This window comes from Pyrgilauda ruficollis, unplaced genomic scaffold (genome assembly GCF_017590135.1).
Source record: "Pyrgilauda ruficollis isolate IOZ18807 unplaced genomic scaffold, ASM1759013v1 scaffold14, whole genome shotgun sequence".
NCBI classification, from domain to species: Eukaryota; Metazoa; Chordata; class Aves; order Passeriformes; family Passeridae; genus Pyrgilauda; species Pyrgilauda ruficollis.
Genome location: NW_024512543.1, coordinates 6,232,093 through 6,248,888, shown reverse-complemented (window position 1 = coordinate 6,248,888; position 16,796 = coordinate 6,232,093). Strand labels below are relative to the sequence as shown.

General features: G+C 36.7%; 2 protein-coding genes across 3 annotated transcripts in view; both read right to left on the bottom strand.

Annotated features, from left to right (window-relative positions):
• The window catches only part of PSEN1 (presenilin 1), a 26,223-nt gene extending 25,290 nt beyond the window's left edge, over window positions 1-933 (bottom strand). Inside the window, exon 1 of one of the 2 annotated variants that reach the window (XM_041460057.1) lies at window positions 507-933. The gene's annotated coding sequence lies outside the window, so the exon portion shown is untranslated. The remainder of the gene's footprint in view (window positions 1-506) is intronic. The other variant, XM_041460053.1, reaches the window with a different exon arrangement.
• Window positions 934-3,036: 2,103 nt separating this feature from the next.
• RBM25 (RNA binding motif protein 25) overlaps window positions 3,037-16,796 on the bottom strand; it is a 32,416-nt gene continuing 18,656 nt past the window's right edge. Inside the window, exons 10-20 of the mRNA XM_041460084.1 lie at window positions 16,671-16,754; window positions 12,823-13,100; window positions 11,714-11,930; window positions 11,325-11,414; window positions 9,692-9,765; window positions 8,831-8,981; window positions 8,167-8,491; window positions 6,926-7,200; window positions 6,386-6,484; window positions 5,640-5,687; window positions 3,037-4,604 (exon numbers count right to left, since the gene is read on the bottom strand). Of these exons, the coding sequence (XP_041316018.1) occupies window positions 4,512-4,604; window positions 5,640-5,687; window positions 6,386-6,484; window positions 6,926-7,200; window positions 8,167-8,491; window positions 8,831-8,981; window positions 9,692-9,765; window positions 11,325-11,414; window positions 11,714-11,930; window positions 12,823-13,100; window positions 16,671-16,754 (1,734 nt within the window). The 3' untranslated portion in view covers window positions 3,037-4,511. The remainder of the gene's footprint in view (window positions 4,605-5,639; window positions 5,688-6,385; window positions 6,485-6,925; window positions 7,201-8,166; window positions 8,492-8,830; window positions 8,982-9,691; window positions 9,766-11,324; window positions 11,415-11,713; window positions 11,931-12,822; window positions 13,101-16,670; window positions 16,755-16,796) is intronic.

The window sequence follows — 16,796 nt, the reverse complement described above, 5'->3', positions numbered from 1 at the left end:
CGCCGCGCCCCCGCCGCAGCGGCCCAGGGCGGGAGCTGCGGCCGGCCCCAGCGAGCCCGGCGCACGGGGCAGCGCCCCGCAAAGAACACGCTGAGAGCTTTGCCCTCAGCAAGGGCCGGGAACCAAGACACGCGGGTGGGAACTGAAGAAAGGCAGCGCTTGGGAGAGGCTGGCTGGACAGCAATGAACAGTCGCTCAGTCCAGTCGCCAGGAATCGTGCAAAGGAAATGCAGCTTGACCTTTTTAACCTAGTGCCAGGTAAAGAGACGTTTTATGAGAAAATACACTTCTCGGCTCTTTTGAATACAAGTTATACATATGCCAGTAACCCTGTTTTAAAATGATCCCAAAAAAAGGCATTAAGAAAGTAACTTAAAGGGACATTTATATTTCAAAATAAAAACCGTATTAAAAGTCAACATGGTATTTTTTCAAGAAGCCTCTAAGTAGACCTGTGACTGGTTAGTCGAAAAAACAATAAAGTTAATTCTAAATTTGAAACTTACCTTGCTATCCATATTTGAAGTATCATCCAGAATTCCTTTTCAAGTGCATAATCAATTGGGTTAGTAACATATAGCAAATGCTATGATAGATATAACCACTCTTAATATAAAAAATGTAAAATCTGAGGGGCCATGCAATTCTGCTTGTTTAAAACAATGTTGTATTCCAGTATTTGACTACACTACAGGAAAATCTATGGTAAAATTAAGTGGGACAGAACTATTGCACCTAAAAGGTTTGATGTAAGCATTGCTATGCAAATACTGACTTTCAGTAGCTCACAGAAATATGAAATGCATTTAAGAAGCCATTTTTAGACTGAAAGTGATGTCTAACCATTAATCAAATAAAACTACTTGTAATTTAAAAGGGAGAAACAGCCAAACAAAAAAGTCAACCAACCAAACACAGGCATACAGCTGTACCAAACTCTTTTCTACTATTAGTATCAGTTTGATCTATGATGAAATGTCTATTAAACAATACCTTATACTGCTCACAGTGCATGACTGTGTACTAATTTTTAATTCTGTACTCAATGTTCCTACACCAGATAACGTACAGAATATGAAAAAGCGTGACTCAATTGTAATATAAAACCCAGGAGCTTGCAGTTTTCAGTGTATCTGCTTTTCAAAATACTACTCCTTCAAGCAGCTATCTAGCAACCCTGTTTAGTAAGAACATGAAAGGTCTAATTCCCTCTCAGTAATAGGAAAGCATTAGTAGTAAGGCACAGGAATTCAGTAAGAAGCTAAACTCACTGTTTAGGGCCTTTCCCCTGCCCACATTCAGAGCCATGACCATCTAGCTATCATTATTTTTAGTACAGGTTCCTGCCTAAAGAGAATGAAGGAAACAGCTAAGATTAGGAGGTTAAATCAGCAGATGAGCAGGTTAAATACTCTAAGAACAAAATAAGACTCTCACCAACTTAAAAGATAATATAAAAATATGTATTTCTTGGTAATGGATCTTACTTGCTCTTTGTTTCCCATTTCTCTTCAGTGCATATTAATGAAGAAAAATGATACTTTAGATTTTGTATTGACATATTCCAAACACTGAATGGCAGTTACACAAAATGATTATAAGGAGAATAAGAAAGAGCATGTGTTATGTCAAGTTTTAAAGCCTTATTCCACTGTAAGTCCAGATAAACAAGTACGTCCAGTTCTGTTGTGTAATTACTGGTATTTTTTCATTACACAGTGTGTGGAACTTTTGGAGTAACTTTCCCTCACAGTATGGGTTACTATGGCATGATGCACTGAGTACCTGGTGGCAACATCTGTACTTCACTCATGTAGCACAATCTGAGCACACTCTTGATCTGTGTTTAACATAACAAAGAGTGTGTATTAAATCATACATCCAGACAGTGAAGTTGGTAATACTGGCAAAAAAGGCTTTTTCTACCCCAGATTTCTCAAATTTATCTTGAAATAATTATGTTAGTGCATGTTGAAAGTTAACAAATTGAAGTTACTTTCTATTACTAAGAACCTCAGCAGTACATAATTTGTGTTATACTCTCCAGCATCACTAACACAAAATACAATATCACTGAGACATAATAACAAAACTTTCAGTAAGAGGTAAAAGTTAAGTGACTTTATACTTGCATTCTGAAAGAGGAAAAGCTGATAAGCCAAACCAGAGTTCATCTAGTGAACATTCCTTTCTTCTTCCACTACTGAAAAAAACCTGAACTTCCACAAAACTGATTTTTTTTTTATCACAACAATTCTTTATACTTATTTACCTAGATATTTAACACTCCAGCTTAGAGTTTATGTGTCTTTCTCATCCCAGCACCTTCAATCTCCTCAGGAGTACAAGCTTACGTCCATTGCACACACAGCTCTACTTTAGGGCAGAAATAAACTGAAGTTTCACAACTTGAGCTTTCTCTGAAGAATCCGGATGAGGATGTTGGGCAATCTGTCACACAGTGGCATTACAATGTGTTTGTCACATTTTTCTTGTTTAACTACTACTAATGAGAGAGAATGTAATTTACCAGGTCAAAAGGCACTCGTGAAGTTCACTCTCCCTCTTCTCTGTATTTGCTACAAACAGAGCAAGCTTTGAATTTATTTAGAATTTGAAAACATTTTGGTAAATGGTGATGCAGAACTGTATAGGGAGAACAGAGAAGTAATTTCTTAGGGTTGTAACCATCAAGTTGCAGAGAAAAAAAAAATAGAAAGATTGCAACACGTAAGCATGCAAACCAAAACATTCTCAGGCAAACTCGAGCACAACATGAAAGTAACCTCTAAGCATGACACTTCAAGTTAAAAAAAGAACATTTGGTGATGTGCAGTGTAGTATCACAGGGATGAGAAAGAACATATTGTGATCACATCTAAATTTGCAGGCTTCTAGTCACCTGATATAAGCAGGAGGTAGTTTTAAACACTCCCCCCCACTCCCAGCCCTTACTTTGGGATCACTTGATTCAGTAAGCAGTGTTAAATACAATTGCATGCTGCATAAGACTCCAAAAGAATATTGACCCTTGAATCAAATATATACATTTTTAATATCTGAAATATTTACATGGTGGAACCTATACACGATCCCAATTGTTAAGAACAGTGTTTTCAAGTGTCCTCTCCAGATACAGACAACTAGTAACTCAAGGTCACAGTTATATTTTCTGAACAGGTCAACCTGTATCCTTCAGTTAAATACAATACAGAGATACTGGAACACCTTTACTTAATTTGTTTGATATTAAGAAATTTGTTTCAAAAATTAAAAATAACTTTGAGACCGTTTGCTCCCTGGAACACAGTCCTCCTGCAATCAAAACAGCTCACAGCACATTATAGATTCGACTTCTTACCCAGGTATGAGATAAAAAAAAATGCAGTTTACAGTACATGTCATCATTTATACCATATCAGTCTATTTATAAAAAAAACATACAAACAAGGCAGGAAAATATTACCCTCTTTTTGTGGACAACAGACTGCATACAGTAGAAAACAAAAGTCGGCTAGTTTAACAGTATGGATAAAAACAAGATTTCAGCTTTGTTTGACAACTTATGTTTTAGTTTACATGGTTGTTCCTTTTTTTTTTTTTTTTTTTTTAAGAGACAGTTACATCCAAACAGGGCTTTTTGCTTTGTCTAAATACTAAAAAAAAGTTTTAAAAAATAGTTTCTTCTTAAAAAAGCCATCTCATTATTTTGGAGACAGACGGGATAGCAGGCAGGGCTAGAATTAAATTGAGCAGAAGAAAAAACCAAAAACCATTAGATAGCACTTACTGAATTTAGGTCCTGCTCTTGTTTTAACTGAGCAAATAAAAAGCTTCCTGTGATTTGCACTTTCTGGGAAAGAAGCAGAGCATCTACAAGAGATTAGGTTCCCAGCTTCATTAGTAACTCTTAAGGGGCAACAAAGTACCAAGATTACTACTGGTTCACATTAGAAAGAGAAGTCTGAAGGAACTCCTTTTCCAGTCAGATGAAGAGATCAAATGAACACACAAAGCTGTTCTGTGAAAACAGCTCAAGATGCTTATTTTTAAATTGTATTTTCATCATTTCTTAAATAAAAAAGGGGAAGTATGCTCCCAAAAAAAGACTGATAAACTTGCAGTAAAATCCTTTGTCTTCATCTGTAACTGGTATAGTTCCACATTAAGTGCAAATGTTTTGCAAAACAAGGGATTTTTTTTTCTTAATATTTACAAGAATCTGAGTAACATAACAAAATTACCAAAGAGCATGTACAGTAGCTGCAGCTTATAAAACATACCGGTAATTGTACCTCCTGTATTATAAAGAGAACCAATGCAGGATTTGATAACTAACTGAGAGGGGTAAAAGGGGCCTCAGAGCAGAGGACAAAAAAATTCACATTTTCTACATAAAAAAATACAGGTCTCAAGTCTCTGAGAACAGAGAGAATTCAAAGTCTCTGAACAATGGGGGGGGGAAAAAAAGCCCAAAATTGAAATGGAACCCTAGAAGCAAGGAGAGTGCTTTATTTCACTAGGCCAATCTTCTTTGCTTCTGTCTCGTATATCAACAACCTCCACATTTTGACTATGAATACTTCAGCTTCTTCATCTAGTACCTGTAGGAAATACACATTTTATAGATTATTTTTTAGGTTATGCATTCCAGTTATAAAGACTAATTGTAGATACATCAGAAGAAATAGATACAGTGTAATACAAGTCCTTGAGAGAAGGACCAAATGAAACTCTGGCAAGTTTGTCTGTCCAGCAACAGTGACTTGACCAAGCTCTAACTACCTACTTGTATAGTGCAGCTGTTGAGCACTTAAAGGTAGAAGCATCAGTAAACTAGTATCCAAAAGTGGTTTGGGAAGAGGCAGAGAAATGGCAGGCTTGGAAACAATTTAAGAACAGGATATGCACACGTGGTTATCTTCCCTTAAATTAACTCCTAATCTCTGCTCATTTTCATTTGGAACTTCCTTGGATATTTGTTAAATAAACCCTCACTGGATTTCTCTTCCCTGAACTTATTATCTAGGCTTTTCTTGAATCTGTACAAACTTTTAGCATGCACAGCATCTCTCCAAAGTCACACCAAAAACATTCTACTATCTTGCACTATGCACGTGGCTTCTATCAACTTTGCCTCCAAGCTTCCTTAAAGGAAGAGAGTGGATTAGTTTTTATTCACCTTTCGGTGTATGAAAACATGGTGGAACAGTAGCATCATTTCACTCTGTTTCTCTCTTCCAACACCAGGCAAAAAAGAGCTTTTACTTTTCTACGGAAAAACACCTTTTGCTCATTAATTAGGAAAAGATCCACTAAACCACTAATAAAAATCTACTCGTAAGAACAAGAAGGAATAAAATATTTTATTTCTGATACAGTTCTGTTATTGTTGATTTTGACATCTACTGTTAGGGACAAAAATTTTTGTTCCCCATTTCTGAGTACTCAGAAGTTCTGAAGAGGGGTCAGTAATTTGTACCTAGGTGCTGTAACGGCAAAATAATACCTGTGCTAGCATGATGTGCTTAATCATTTCTAACACATGTTTTCTGTTACGGAGTCTTGCTATTTTGCATAATTGACTTTTAGCTTCAGTAAAATGTAGAAGGTATATAAGTTACAGAATTTCTGCTTACCATGGCAACATCATCCAGTATGCTCTGAGGTGAGCTATGAGCCATAACCTGGAAGAAACAAATGTTTTTAGACTGAAAACTTAGAATAAACCCTATATACATTTTTTGACAAAATCCAGCTATGTCCAAGGAATTCGGAAAGCTCTACACATGCAAAAAGTATTTGCAGTTCATCAGGTTCCAGTAATAGCCATGGCAAAAATTAGTATTGAACTGCATCAAAATCCATCATAGTGAGTCCTACTTTATGGCAAACTACTGAGGAACAAGTTCCAGGAAGCTCCAGAGATTCACATGTCTGTCCTGTATTTGCTGGCTATTCTTGTATCTCCAATTGTGTTTCCTTAATTTAAAGAAAAAGCTTCTCTTCCTTCAACAATAAGCTGCTAATGGAATACAAAGGCAAAATTCTCCCCTGTATCACTCCTCCTAATTGGATTTCTCATGTACCTGTTAAGTTGTTTTTTTTTCCAGAACCAAGTAAGTTGTCTTTCAATACCAGAGTTCCATTTATTTACATATATACACACACCCATATATAATGTAAGCATGGCAAATATTCAACTTCTGCTTTTGAATGTGTGCTAATCAACTGTGTCACAGTATTCTCAGGACTTGCTTTAGCTCTCAAAGGGCAGTCCCAAGATAAACCAAGACAAGCCATTATAAACACAAGTACAGGAGTCACTGTTGCATTTTAAGTAGGGAGCAAAGCTCTAACTTCAGAGAATGCAGAAGATACAAACCTTAGAGCAAACAAAGTCAACTAGTGTGGCTTCTTCTTCACCAATATATTCTATTATTTTCTTGTTAATCCATGGTCTAATTCGACGTTCCATTAGCGTCTGGAAAAAAAACACAAAACCAGAATTAATAATTACCTTAAGCTTCACTCTGTTGCAACAACTGCCCAATAAGCATCTAGAAGACTCAAACAGCTATTTAACAGAAGATACGTTTTGCTACCAATGATATAACCCTTAAGAGATTTGGCATCTGCAAGTATTTCTGCGAGCCACTCAAACATTTTACAGTCTTTTTTCCTCTTTCCATAAAATTGCTTGATAATTTGTAACGGCAATTTGAGAGAAACCAAACAAAAATAAGCAGCCATACTTCAGAATAAGGATTATGTCTGAACAATAAGGAGAGGACTCAAGTTTGACTCCACTTGATGATGATACTCCAATCCACTGGGGTCCCAGTAATCTTGCTTTTCTATTCAACTATGATGTTTACTTGGAAAAATTAAGCCTTTTTAAAAATGGTTAAATGAATCAACTTACTGAATCCACAATTGACCAGTCAAGAGGATAAGCAAAGAGCTCTGGTTTTGCTGTGGGTATCTTCTCAATGAGACTCTTAATGTGCTTGCGCTTTTCTTCTGTATTGACACTGCCTTTGATATTGCTTTTATCTTCTTCTCCATAATCCAGGGGAACAAGTTTCCTTTTCCGGGGCACATCGTCACTGTCTTCATCATCAAATTTATTGAAAACACTATCCACAGCAAGCTTCTTCCTTTTTACAGCATTGGGCTGATTAGGACTGTTGCAGGCACCTACAACCCAAAAGGCAGAGTAACATATTTATCAACTGCAACTGGAACTAGTTTGCTCTTCCCCCATTACTTGAAGAATATTGCTCTGTATGCTACATAAAATTCTATGAATGCCTGTCATTGGCTTTTAATCTCTCAAACTCTGTTACAGAAGTGGCAAAAGAGGTAAAAATCTTAAATGGAGTGTGTTCAGACTGACCCATCTGAAAAACATGGTCTTCTTTCTCTGCCCTGAAACCAATTAGCACTCTCTGAGGGAAGACTATATCAAGCCCCAACCTCAGCAAAGGCTGAGCACAGACTGAAAGGCTGCAATGCGTAAGAAAAGCGTTCATCAGCCTAATACCATACAGTCTCTTGTCATTCAAGATGTAACACAGTGTGAGCTTAAAGTGCAGCCTGGCATAATTTAGTCAAAATAGTAAATAATAAACACACAAACCTTCAGAAATACAAATGTTCTTAGTTCTGCTGGTCAGAAATAATTTTTTTAAAACAGCATGAAATTGCTACAGTATTAAGGAACTCTAGGCTCAAATTTCACTCACAACTATCCTCAGTTTATTGTTATATTCTAGAAGGAAGAAAAAAAAATCTAATTTTCTTTTTTCTTTAAAAGGGTCTTAAGTAAACATAAGAACTACCTAGGTCTTAAATTTAACATATAGTTACACCAATGAAAAGTAGCAATGAGTTTCAAAGAGATATTTACAGATATATTAAGGTGAAAAAGCATGTGAAAATAACCAATTCCAGCTCAGAACATTCCTACAAAAGTTAGCCCTATCTAACTTTTGTAACATGGCTATCTTCTGGATAGGCCAACTCAAGCACAGCAGCTGGATAACATCTACTTGATATAAACACATTAAACCATACGACATATTTGGAAAACCATGTGGCTACTCAGCTTGACAATTTTTATTTTGATCCCATATGGAAGATTGAAATAAAACTTAAACTTGCCCAATTTGAGGCTGAGTCCAATTTTGGGCCGATGCTCCTCCAGTTGCTGTTGTTCAGGTGAATTTTCATGAGGGATAATGATGCCACAGGGAGATTCATCACCAGGTGTGTTAGGAGTTGCATTTCCACTAGCTGAAGAAACAGATGGAGCAGAACTGATGGGTCGTAAAGTTGGTTTAAGGCAGGGCTTTTGTTCAGGCTCCTCCTCTTCTTCCTCTGGCTCTTCTCTTTTTTCTTCTTTTTCTGCCTTGTCTTCCTCTTCCTCCTCAGATTCTGGCTCTTGTTTTATTTGTGGCTGCCTTCGTCGCTCAGCCTCCTGTTCCATCTACAATGAAATAGACAATTAGCAAAAACAGAAGCTCTCTCAAAACCAGTACTGTTTGAAAATAATCTAAATCTTTAGAAGGCTGTTAGTCAAGAAAAAGACACATAACTACTAGCATTCTTGTAAGGAATCCAATTCAAATTTGTTTTCAAACCCCATCAAATCTGGATGTTGATCTGGAAAGTCTTTTTGTTTTCACTGTTCCTACTGCCTATCTGGACTTCTTTATAAGAAAAAGCAAATAGAGATAATAATAAATATCAGGTATCTTACACAGTTTTGCTCAATACAACCAGAATACAAAGGATTCATTTTCCTGTCACACCAACAGCAACTCACCCTCTGGAGTTCTGCATCTGGATCTGGATGTCCTTCAGCAAGAAGACGCTGCCTAATTTCTTCTAATTCTTCCTTTTCCCTTTTCCTATCTCGTTCATCTGCTTCCATCTCCTTCTCCCTGTCTCTCAGCCTCTTCTGAAGAGCACTACCCCTATAAAAGATACATATTTTTTATTGAGACACCATTTCAATGAGGGGCTTGTACCACAATACAAGAAAAATTTAATGCAGATGCATCCTCCACTAAATGAAAATAAGATTCTAAGAGCACGTGGCATCCTCTGTTTTTGTAACATTAGAATCTTAAGATACCAGTTCTCAACCTTACTGTACAGAATCTACCCCACCACATTAAACAAAAGTAGAGCATGTGGCTGCTGATCTCTTTAGAGAAATAATTAAGTTTTATAGGTTTTTGGCCAGAACCACTTCTGCTAAATTAGTTTTATACAAATGTTAGTTAGTCCCACGCTGAAGGATGTTCCCAATCATTTACATTAACAAGCTTGTTCTTCATATTATTTACAGCTTCTTTGCAGTGAATTATTTAGAGGCATGCTTGTTCCCTTCTCCCAGCACCTTATTTTGACATTACACTGACCTCTGCCCCGCCTCACAAATATAAAGTGATAGGAATGACACCTACACCCAAGCATTAACCAGTAGAAGTAAGGAGCTTCCTTTTTCACTCTGTCACTTATGAAGTGACACCAAAAAAAAAGTTAGGTAATTATTGCCACATTAACCTTACATTGCCACATTACCAGTCAAATATAAACTCCACAAGCCCCTGCCAACAAACCCCACAGCTGTGTTTAAATTACCAATGGACATTTTTTTGTTAGGAATACAAAGACATACCTGTAGTATTTTGGATCATCTCTGTCATCATCATAATCTTCTAAGAATTCTTTCAACCGTTTGGCTTCTTTTGCCTGCAAGGAATTGAAACGTAATGATTTCTGGTTTCCTTTCCAGGAGTTTAAAATTTATTAATGTTATTAGCAAGTTATTTGTAGATCTGCTCTGCTTTAAACTAAAAATACAGCGTTTTCCAAAGAGAAAATGGAAAAGTTTTGGTATTGCATCCAGAGAGTCCATTGATTTTGTGTCACTGATTTGCACACACACACATATATATATATATTTTTTTTTTATTATTTTTTTTTTTTACATTACAGATAAAGAGGATCAAAAGTTTCTTTTCTCCAAATCCTTTAAGTCTGCTACTGAGTATTTTAACATGGTAGCCTAAGTGTATTTTATCAGTACTGCTTTGTTTCAAGGGCTTTTTTAAGACAGTCATGCACAGAAACAAACCTGATAGCTGCTCCTAGGATAAGCACCCTCCTGTTGTGGTACTGAAACAACCATGTGGCACTAATGTACAGGCTTATGTGGTATTAATGTGCAGGCCTAACACTGTAAGGGGCGAGGGAGAAAGAGAGGAGACACTTTCTCCCCCTCTGATAAAAGAGGCAAAACACCCAGTTCTTTAAGAGAAATTGAATTAGGACCTTCTAACCTGTATTTAAGCAATATCCTTAAACCAACAACAATATATTTCTGTGCTAATGACTTTGAGAAACAAATTATGATTATGGTTGTAATTTCAGCACAAAATGAAACAAAGTTTTCTACAAATGCCATCCACAGCCAGCACGCAGGAGGATTTGGAATGGAAAATATCACTGAGTACATTTTTCCCCCCTCCCCATGCATTTAGAGGGAAAACCTGGATTCCAAATGAAACAATGTATTTTATAATTCTCTTTCCCCTGTGTGTTTCTTTGCATATATGGCTTTGAAGCAATTTCTAACCCATTCTCTACTCTCTCAACATCTTCTCCCCTTCTCTAGGAATCTATGAAGTGAAATAACACCCCTAAAACTTAAAATACTTTCTTTATGCTTTAGCACAAAACGATGAGATTACAGAATTATCTATCTTCCAAAGGTGTCTCTTCCAACAAAGCTTCCAAGTGTTACATTGGTAACTGTGATAATTTCACAACTAATGAACTAAGGACAGGCATTTATCAAGTGCATAGATACGATGCAATATTCTTTAATGTATCTCGTAAAAGGTTTGGGCACATGAGCAGGTTGGAAGTTAAAAAAACAGGTCTAGTTCTACCTGAATGACATAGAACACACAGTAGGTTTTGTCACAAGTCTGACACAAGTTACAGATATAACAGTACATGATGATCAGACCACAGTATTTTGCAGCTGCTTACTTCTCACTCTTCTGCCTTCATAAGACCAAACCACTAGGCTTTGTTTTTCAGACTTTAAATAGTACTTCCACTTACTAGACATCTTCTGTTTCAAGTCTATTAACTGGGGATTTTTTGGTATGAACAACACACACGGCCTTTATACAAAATGAGAGCTCTATTACTTCCCATAAACGTAACAGTAGAATATTCCATTCTAAATGGGACCAAGAGAACAAGGCAGGGCAAATTACATGTCAAACTATAAGCCTTACCATTTCCCGTCTTCTTTCTTCTTCCCTCTCAGCCTCTTTTTCATATTCTCGACTTTTTTTTCGTTCTCTGATTTCCCAGTTTTTAAGACGCTGCAACAGAAGAAAATACACTTCCATCTTCAAGAACATTAAGAACAGCAGTACTACTTCAAAGTTAGTTTGAATTGTTGTTTAAAATAACTATACTATAAATAATTTGCATCATTTTAATTAAAAATTAATAAAAAGTCTGCTTGACAGTGACTAACAGATTCTGTTCCAGCTCACGTTCTCAAAAGATAAAAAACATATTTAGGAAAAGGAGAATGATGTATTTTATACTGGAGGACTTGTTATCAACTCTCAGATTTTTTTTTTTTATTTAAAGAATCTTAAAAATTCCAACCTACCTCTTGATATGCAGCTTCCTTTTCACGCAGTTTCCTCTCCAGTTTTCGTCGTTCGTAGGCATCTTCTTCATCTTCTTCTCGGTCTCTCTTCTTATCTTTTTCCCGCTCTCTCTCCCGTTCTCTCTCCCGTTCCCGTTCTCTTTCCCGTTCCCTCTCGCGTTCTCGTTCTCTTTCCCTCTCGCGTTCTCGCTCTCTTTCCCTGTCTCTGCTTTTTTCTCTGAAGGAAGAAAAAACCCCAAAGTTCAGTAGAGAACCTTCCTCCCCATTCAACCAAAGGATTAATAGCATCTTAGAGGTTATTTTTCTTCTGCAGTTGTAGAAGATGATAAGCTGGTACAGAAATGGGCAAAAAATCAATACTTACTGATAGGTACTCCAAAATCCACTAAAAGTCATTGTTGGAACACTAACCATTAAATAGCAATATTTAATAAAAATAAAAATTTCTCTTAAAGAATACCTACAGAAACGAAGTATGAGCATAGGGCAATTTCTTACAAGACTGAGTTAGCAGTTCTGCACAGCCAAAATCACCAGAAATAAAGGGTATCCTTAACAAATCTTTTGTGTTCATGCAGCTTACAGACAATTTTAACACTTCTGACAACATGATTTCATGTGGAAGCAGCACTTGGAATATGATATGATTAATTACAGCTTGAAAGAGTAATCCCCTTGCTTTTACTAAAAAAATCCACAATCCAAACAAAAAACCCAAACCAAATCAACTGAAACAAAACTCCCTAAAATCCAACCAAGAAGCCCACTATGTAACAAAGGAAATTATAAAACCTGCTTAAGCCAAGAAATACCACAAACATAAGATAACCTTAAGCAGGAATAAAGCTAATAATGAAAAATAGGAGATATCTAAGATAAAACCAGTATGCTTATATCATATTTGGAGAGTTGCTTACTGCATATTGCAGTTTTTATATTCTTGTGCTGTGGGGGAAATCAAGTCCTCTCCCAGTCTGGATTTCCTGCTGTTACTCTGATCTTCCACAAGGATCATTCTCTTTTGAATGGCAGCTGATCTACTGAACTATATGCATTTAGTACACAGCACTAAGAAAAAGTGAAATAAATAGCAGCTGAAGTACATTTACCTTGATCTGCTCCGATCCTTGCGATCTGAACTCCTTTCACGATCTCTGTCACGGTCTCTGTCTCGCTCGCGGTCTCTGTCTCGGTCCTTAGTTCGGTCACGGTCCCTATCTCGCTCCCGTTCACGCTCCCGTTCCTTCTCCTTCTCTCGTTCACGTTCCCTCTCTCTTTCACGCTCCCTCCTTTCTCGTTCACGTTCCCGTTCCCTTTCTCTTTCTCTGCGTTCTTTTTCAATTTCCTGTCTTTCTTTCTCCTTTTTGCCTTTTTCCTCCTCCAGTTTCTAAAAACCAACAAGAGAACTTTCATAGTTAATTTTGTAGTTACACAAACTGGATATTCCCGACGCAACACACAAGGCTGGTAATGGAAATACCAAAACCGCCACTAATTTTAAAATATTAAATAGGGTTTGGTGGGTATTTTTTGGAACTCGGAAGTATGAAATCAAAATGCAGCAATCACAAGACTAAATTTCGTGCAAAAGCACAAATCTACACAGACCAGCAATCTCCAACCTTAGCAGAGTAGGGCTGGCCTGGTATTATGAGCTGACTAAACTGCACACTCAGTGTGCACTACCAGTCATGACTCAGGTGGGACTCAAATTCCACTGGCCCTGTAAGCCAGGTGGGTACAAGTAAAGTGAACTTCCAGCTGACAAAATTAACTCCGTTCAATTAGGAAAATATATTTCAGTGTAATGCTTACTGGGACAGTGAGTTGTTTCCCAAAAAGTCTTGGCACACCAAAACCATCCTAGATGAAAACTTGGGTAGAGAAATATATCCACTTACACATGGTGCATGTGGTTAAACAGTGAAGAAAACTGTCACTTTTTCCCTTTTCTCTCCCTAAAAAAGTTCTAAGTGTTCATTGGTAAGAACTGGACTCTGCAGAATGGAATCTTAACTTCCACCACTGCAAGATGGAGACAGTTAAAAAAAGGTTGGAAATAGCTCTTTTGAAACACAGAAACTAAAGGTTACCTGCTACAGTTTTACTAAAAATTGTACAAAATTGCCCCTTTTTTCATATAGAAACAGTTCTTATGACCAGAATTCCTATAAGACAATAGAAAATACATCAACAGAATGATAGATAAATCCATCCTTGGAAGCAATTGTTATGTGTTCACTTACAGATGCTGTGCTAGGACATGGACCGCCAACACTGGATTAACCTTGCCTATTAGCTATGTTTCTGGGAGGAAGAGCAAGTACACGGTTCACAAATATACCAAATAACAACCAAATATACCAAATTTCAACCTGATGGATGCAAGAATACCACTTTTTGAACAAATATTGAGCAGAATGAACAGGTTTATCCCCTTTGGCTCCACGTTTACCATCACTGAAATGAAATTAAAAACTGGAACAATGAAACAGCATTTTCTCTGGTTTGTGTTTTTTTTTTGTTCTTTTCTTTTAAACAAAGCATTTAAGACAACTTTAAAAAGCAATCTTACCTGATTAGTGTTCTTCTGCCATAGGCACAGGGACCAGAGAACCGACAAAGGATTACAGAAATAAAGCTAATTCACTAGTGATTAATGTATCCAGTGAAACTATGCTGCATTGATAACACAATACAGGCAAACCCATGTTGGATACATTGAAATCACAAAGGAAAAAGGGACTAAAAATGGTAGGAATTGGTAGAAAACTGATGTGAAAAAAATAAAACTTAGATCCTATAATACACACTGGGCTGTAAAACTAATTTCTAAGGACTGTATTATCCAGGAGCTTTACAGTGTTAAACCTCAGTAGGGTCAAATTTTAAACTAGGTTGTCAACTTTTAAAAACAACTTACCTCAAATTTCATATACTTTTAAAGAAAGTTTACATACTGAAGTGGTTGATACTTACAGGTTATCTTAGATGTTCCAATAGAAATTTCTTTAGTTGAACTCTTGCTTTTTCACCACTCTCAAAAACTTTGTTTATGGTGAGAGTTCTCAAGAGAGTGAGTTTCTTTCTTTTATTAAAAATATATTCACAGAGGTGTACATACACACACACACAAGTTTTGGTATATTAAAATCCTTTTCTTAAGTCCACTTCCTTAAAGTCCAATTGAAAAAATAAACTGGTATATTTTGTAATCAAAATCTGACCTCAGTCAACTTCTGTAAACCTAAATAAAAGGATCTGACAGGGTAATGGGATGGGAACAGTATCAGATAAACTGAAGTAATGAACAGAAATGAACAGGTAGAAGAATTATAAATCTTACCTTGAGCTCTCTTCAGACTCGTCCGTGCTGTAAATGGACGCCCCCTGCAATGCTGATACCCTGACAGTCTGTCGTTATTGTTTATAAACTCATACCAAAAACATGCAAAGGTTCACTGTGCTCACTAGCCCGCTGCTAAGGATTCAACAGCCCCTTTTAAACATATCCAATATACACAATGACTACTTCCAGTTGATTTTTAATGTTAAGAAATCCAAAACAGCCCCCCAAAAATACAAATCAAGGGCAGCAAAATGCCCAACAGCTTCTGAAACAGTGAAGCCTGGTTTTTTGTTTGTTTTGTTTGCAATTTAAAAAAAAGTATTACTCGTTTGCATTTTAGTATCAGTGACAACTTGGGGCTTGGAATTGAACGTAATTCTACTGAAGTTTCACCACTAAACAGTTTCACATTCAATTGCTGAGCTTCTTCAGTTGACTTTTTCTAGATTTTTTTCCCCCCAGGTTTCTATCTTGCAAAACTTTAGTCAAGAGAAAAACTGAAAACATGTACATACAATAACATGTAGTCACCTGTGTTCATACTGATATGGTTGCACGAAAACATGGTACCATCCCCAGTGACTGCATGTGGTAGAGCTGAACAACATGGGCAAGCATTCACCTTGCTGTATCTTCAACATTTTCTTTAATGCTGATTTGGGGGTATTTTGAAAGAAAAGTGTGTGCTCAGAAGAGCAGCTTGTTGATACTTTCCTAGGCCAAGGATCACTCCAATCTTGTGGGGGAAAAATTAATACCGACTTTAAGGCTAAACATTAAAATAAGAACATCACATGCATAGCTGTGCTCTCCGATCCGCAAGTATCACAGCAGAAACATTCACATTTGCACTAGCATTAGTGGAAACTTCTGTAAGTGGGGACCCTGGGGTGGGACTTGATGTGCACAAACATTTCCAAGCCAGTTACCCCTTTGCATATTTTTCTGAGGGGGCATCCATAAGTATAATAAAAAACAGAAACTCATACTTACATCCTATTCCATGTTACTTTCCAAGCTGTGAGTTTCATCTTGCATTAGTCACCATATGATCTCTATCATAATGGTGGGGGTCAATGAATAGATTAGCTTTATGGGAATTTACAGTTCTTCCATGCATCTAAAGTTTGGTAAGTCTGGTAACCACTGACCTAGTTTTAATCTTCCCCCACTCTTAACTTAGAACTATTAAAATAAAAGACTTTAATTTAATTCACGTTTCATCTCTTCAAAAATCTTGGATAATGTTACAAATCTACCTAGAGAAACACACTCAAGTGTATGTCTTATACTGCAGCCCCATTTAGCTTTCACTTATAAATATCTTGACTTAATGTATGTGTAGCAACTTAAGCTGCCTTTATTCATGCTGAAGTGAGAAGACTGAAAAATACTCAGTAGCAATCAAAGTCTTAGCATAAAGATGTCACGGGCCACTTTAACGTGGCAACTGTCTTTTTCTGACTTGTAAAGAACTACATGTATATTAAACCTAATAAAAACATAATTTTAAGTGATACTGCAATGTACTGCTAAATTTTATAATAGTGTTTTTTTTTGGATTTGAAAAAGCCTAATTTGTATCAAGTGCAAAAACAAGAATACTACCTTGTGTGTGTCTCTGAATTTACTGATCTCTCTTGATATCAGGTCTCTTTTGTCTTCCTCCATTTCTATAGCATTTATATCCTCCTAAAAAACAAGGGGGACAGGAGTAAAAGCATTAACAGCCAT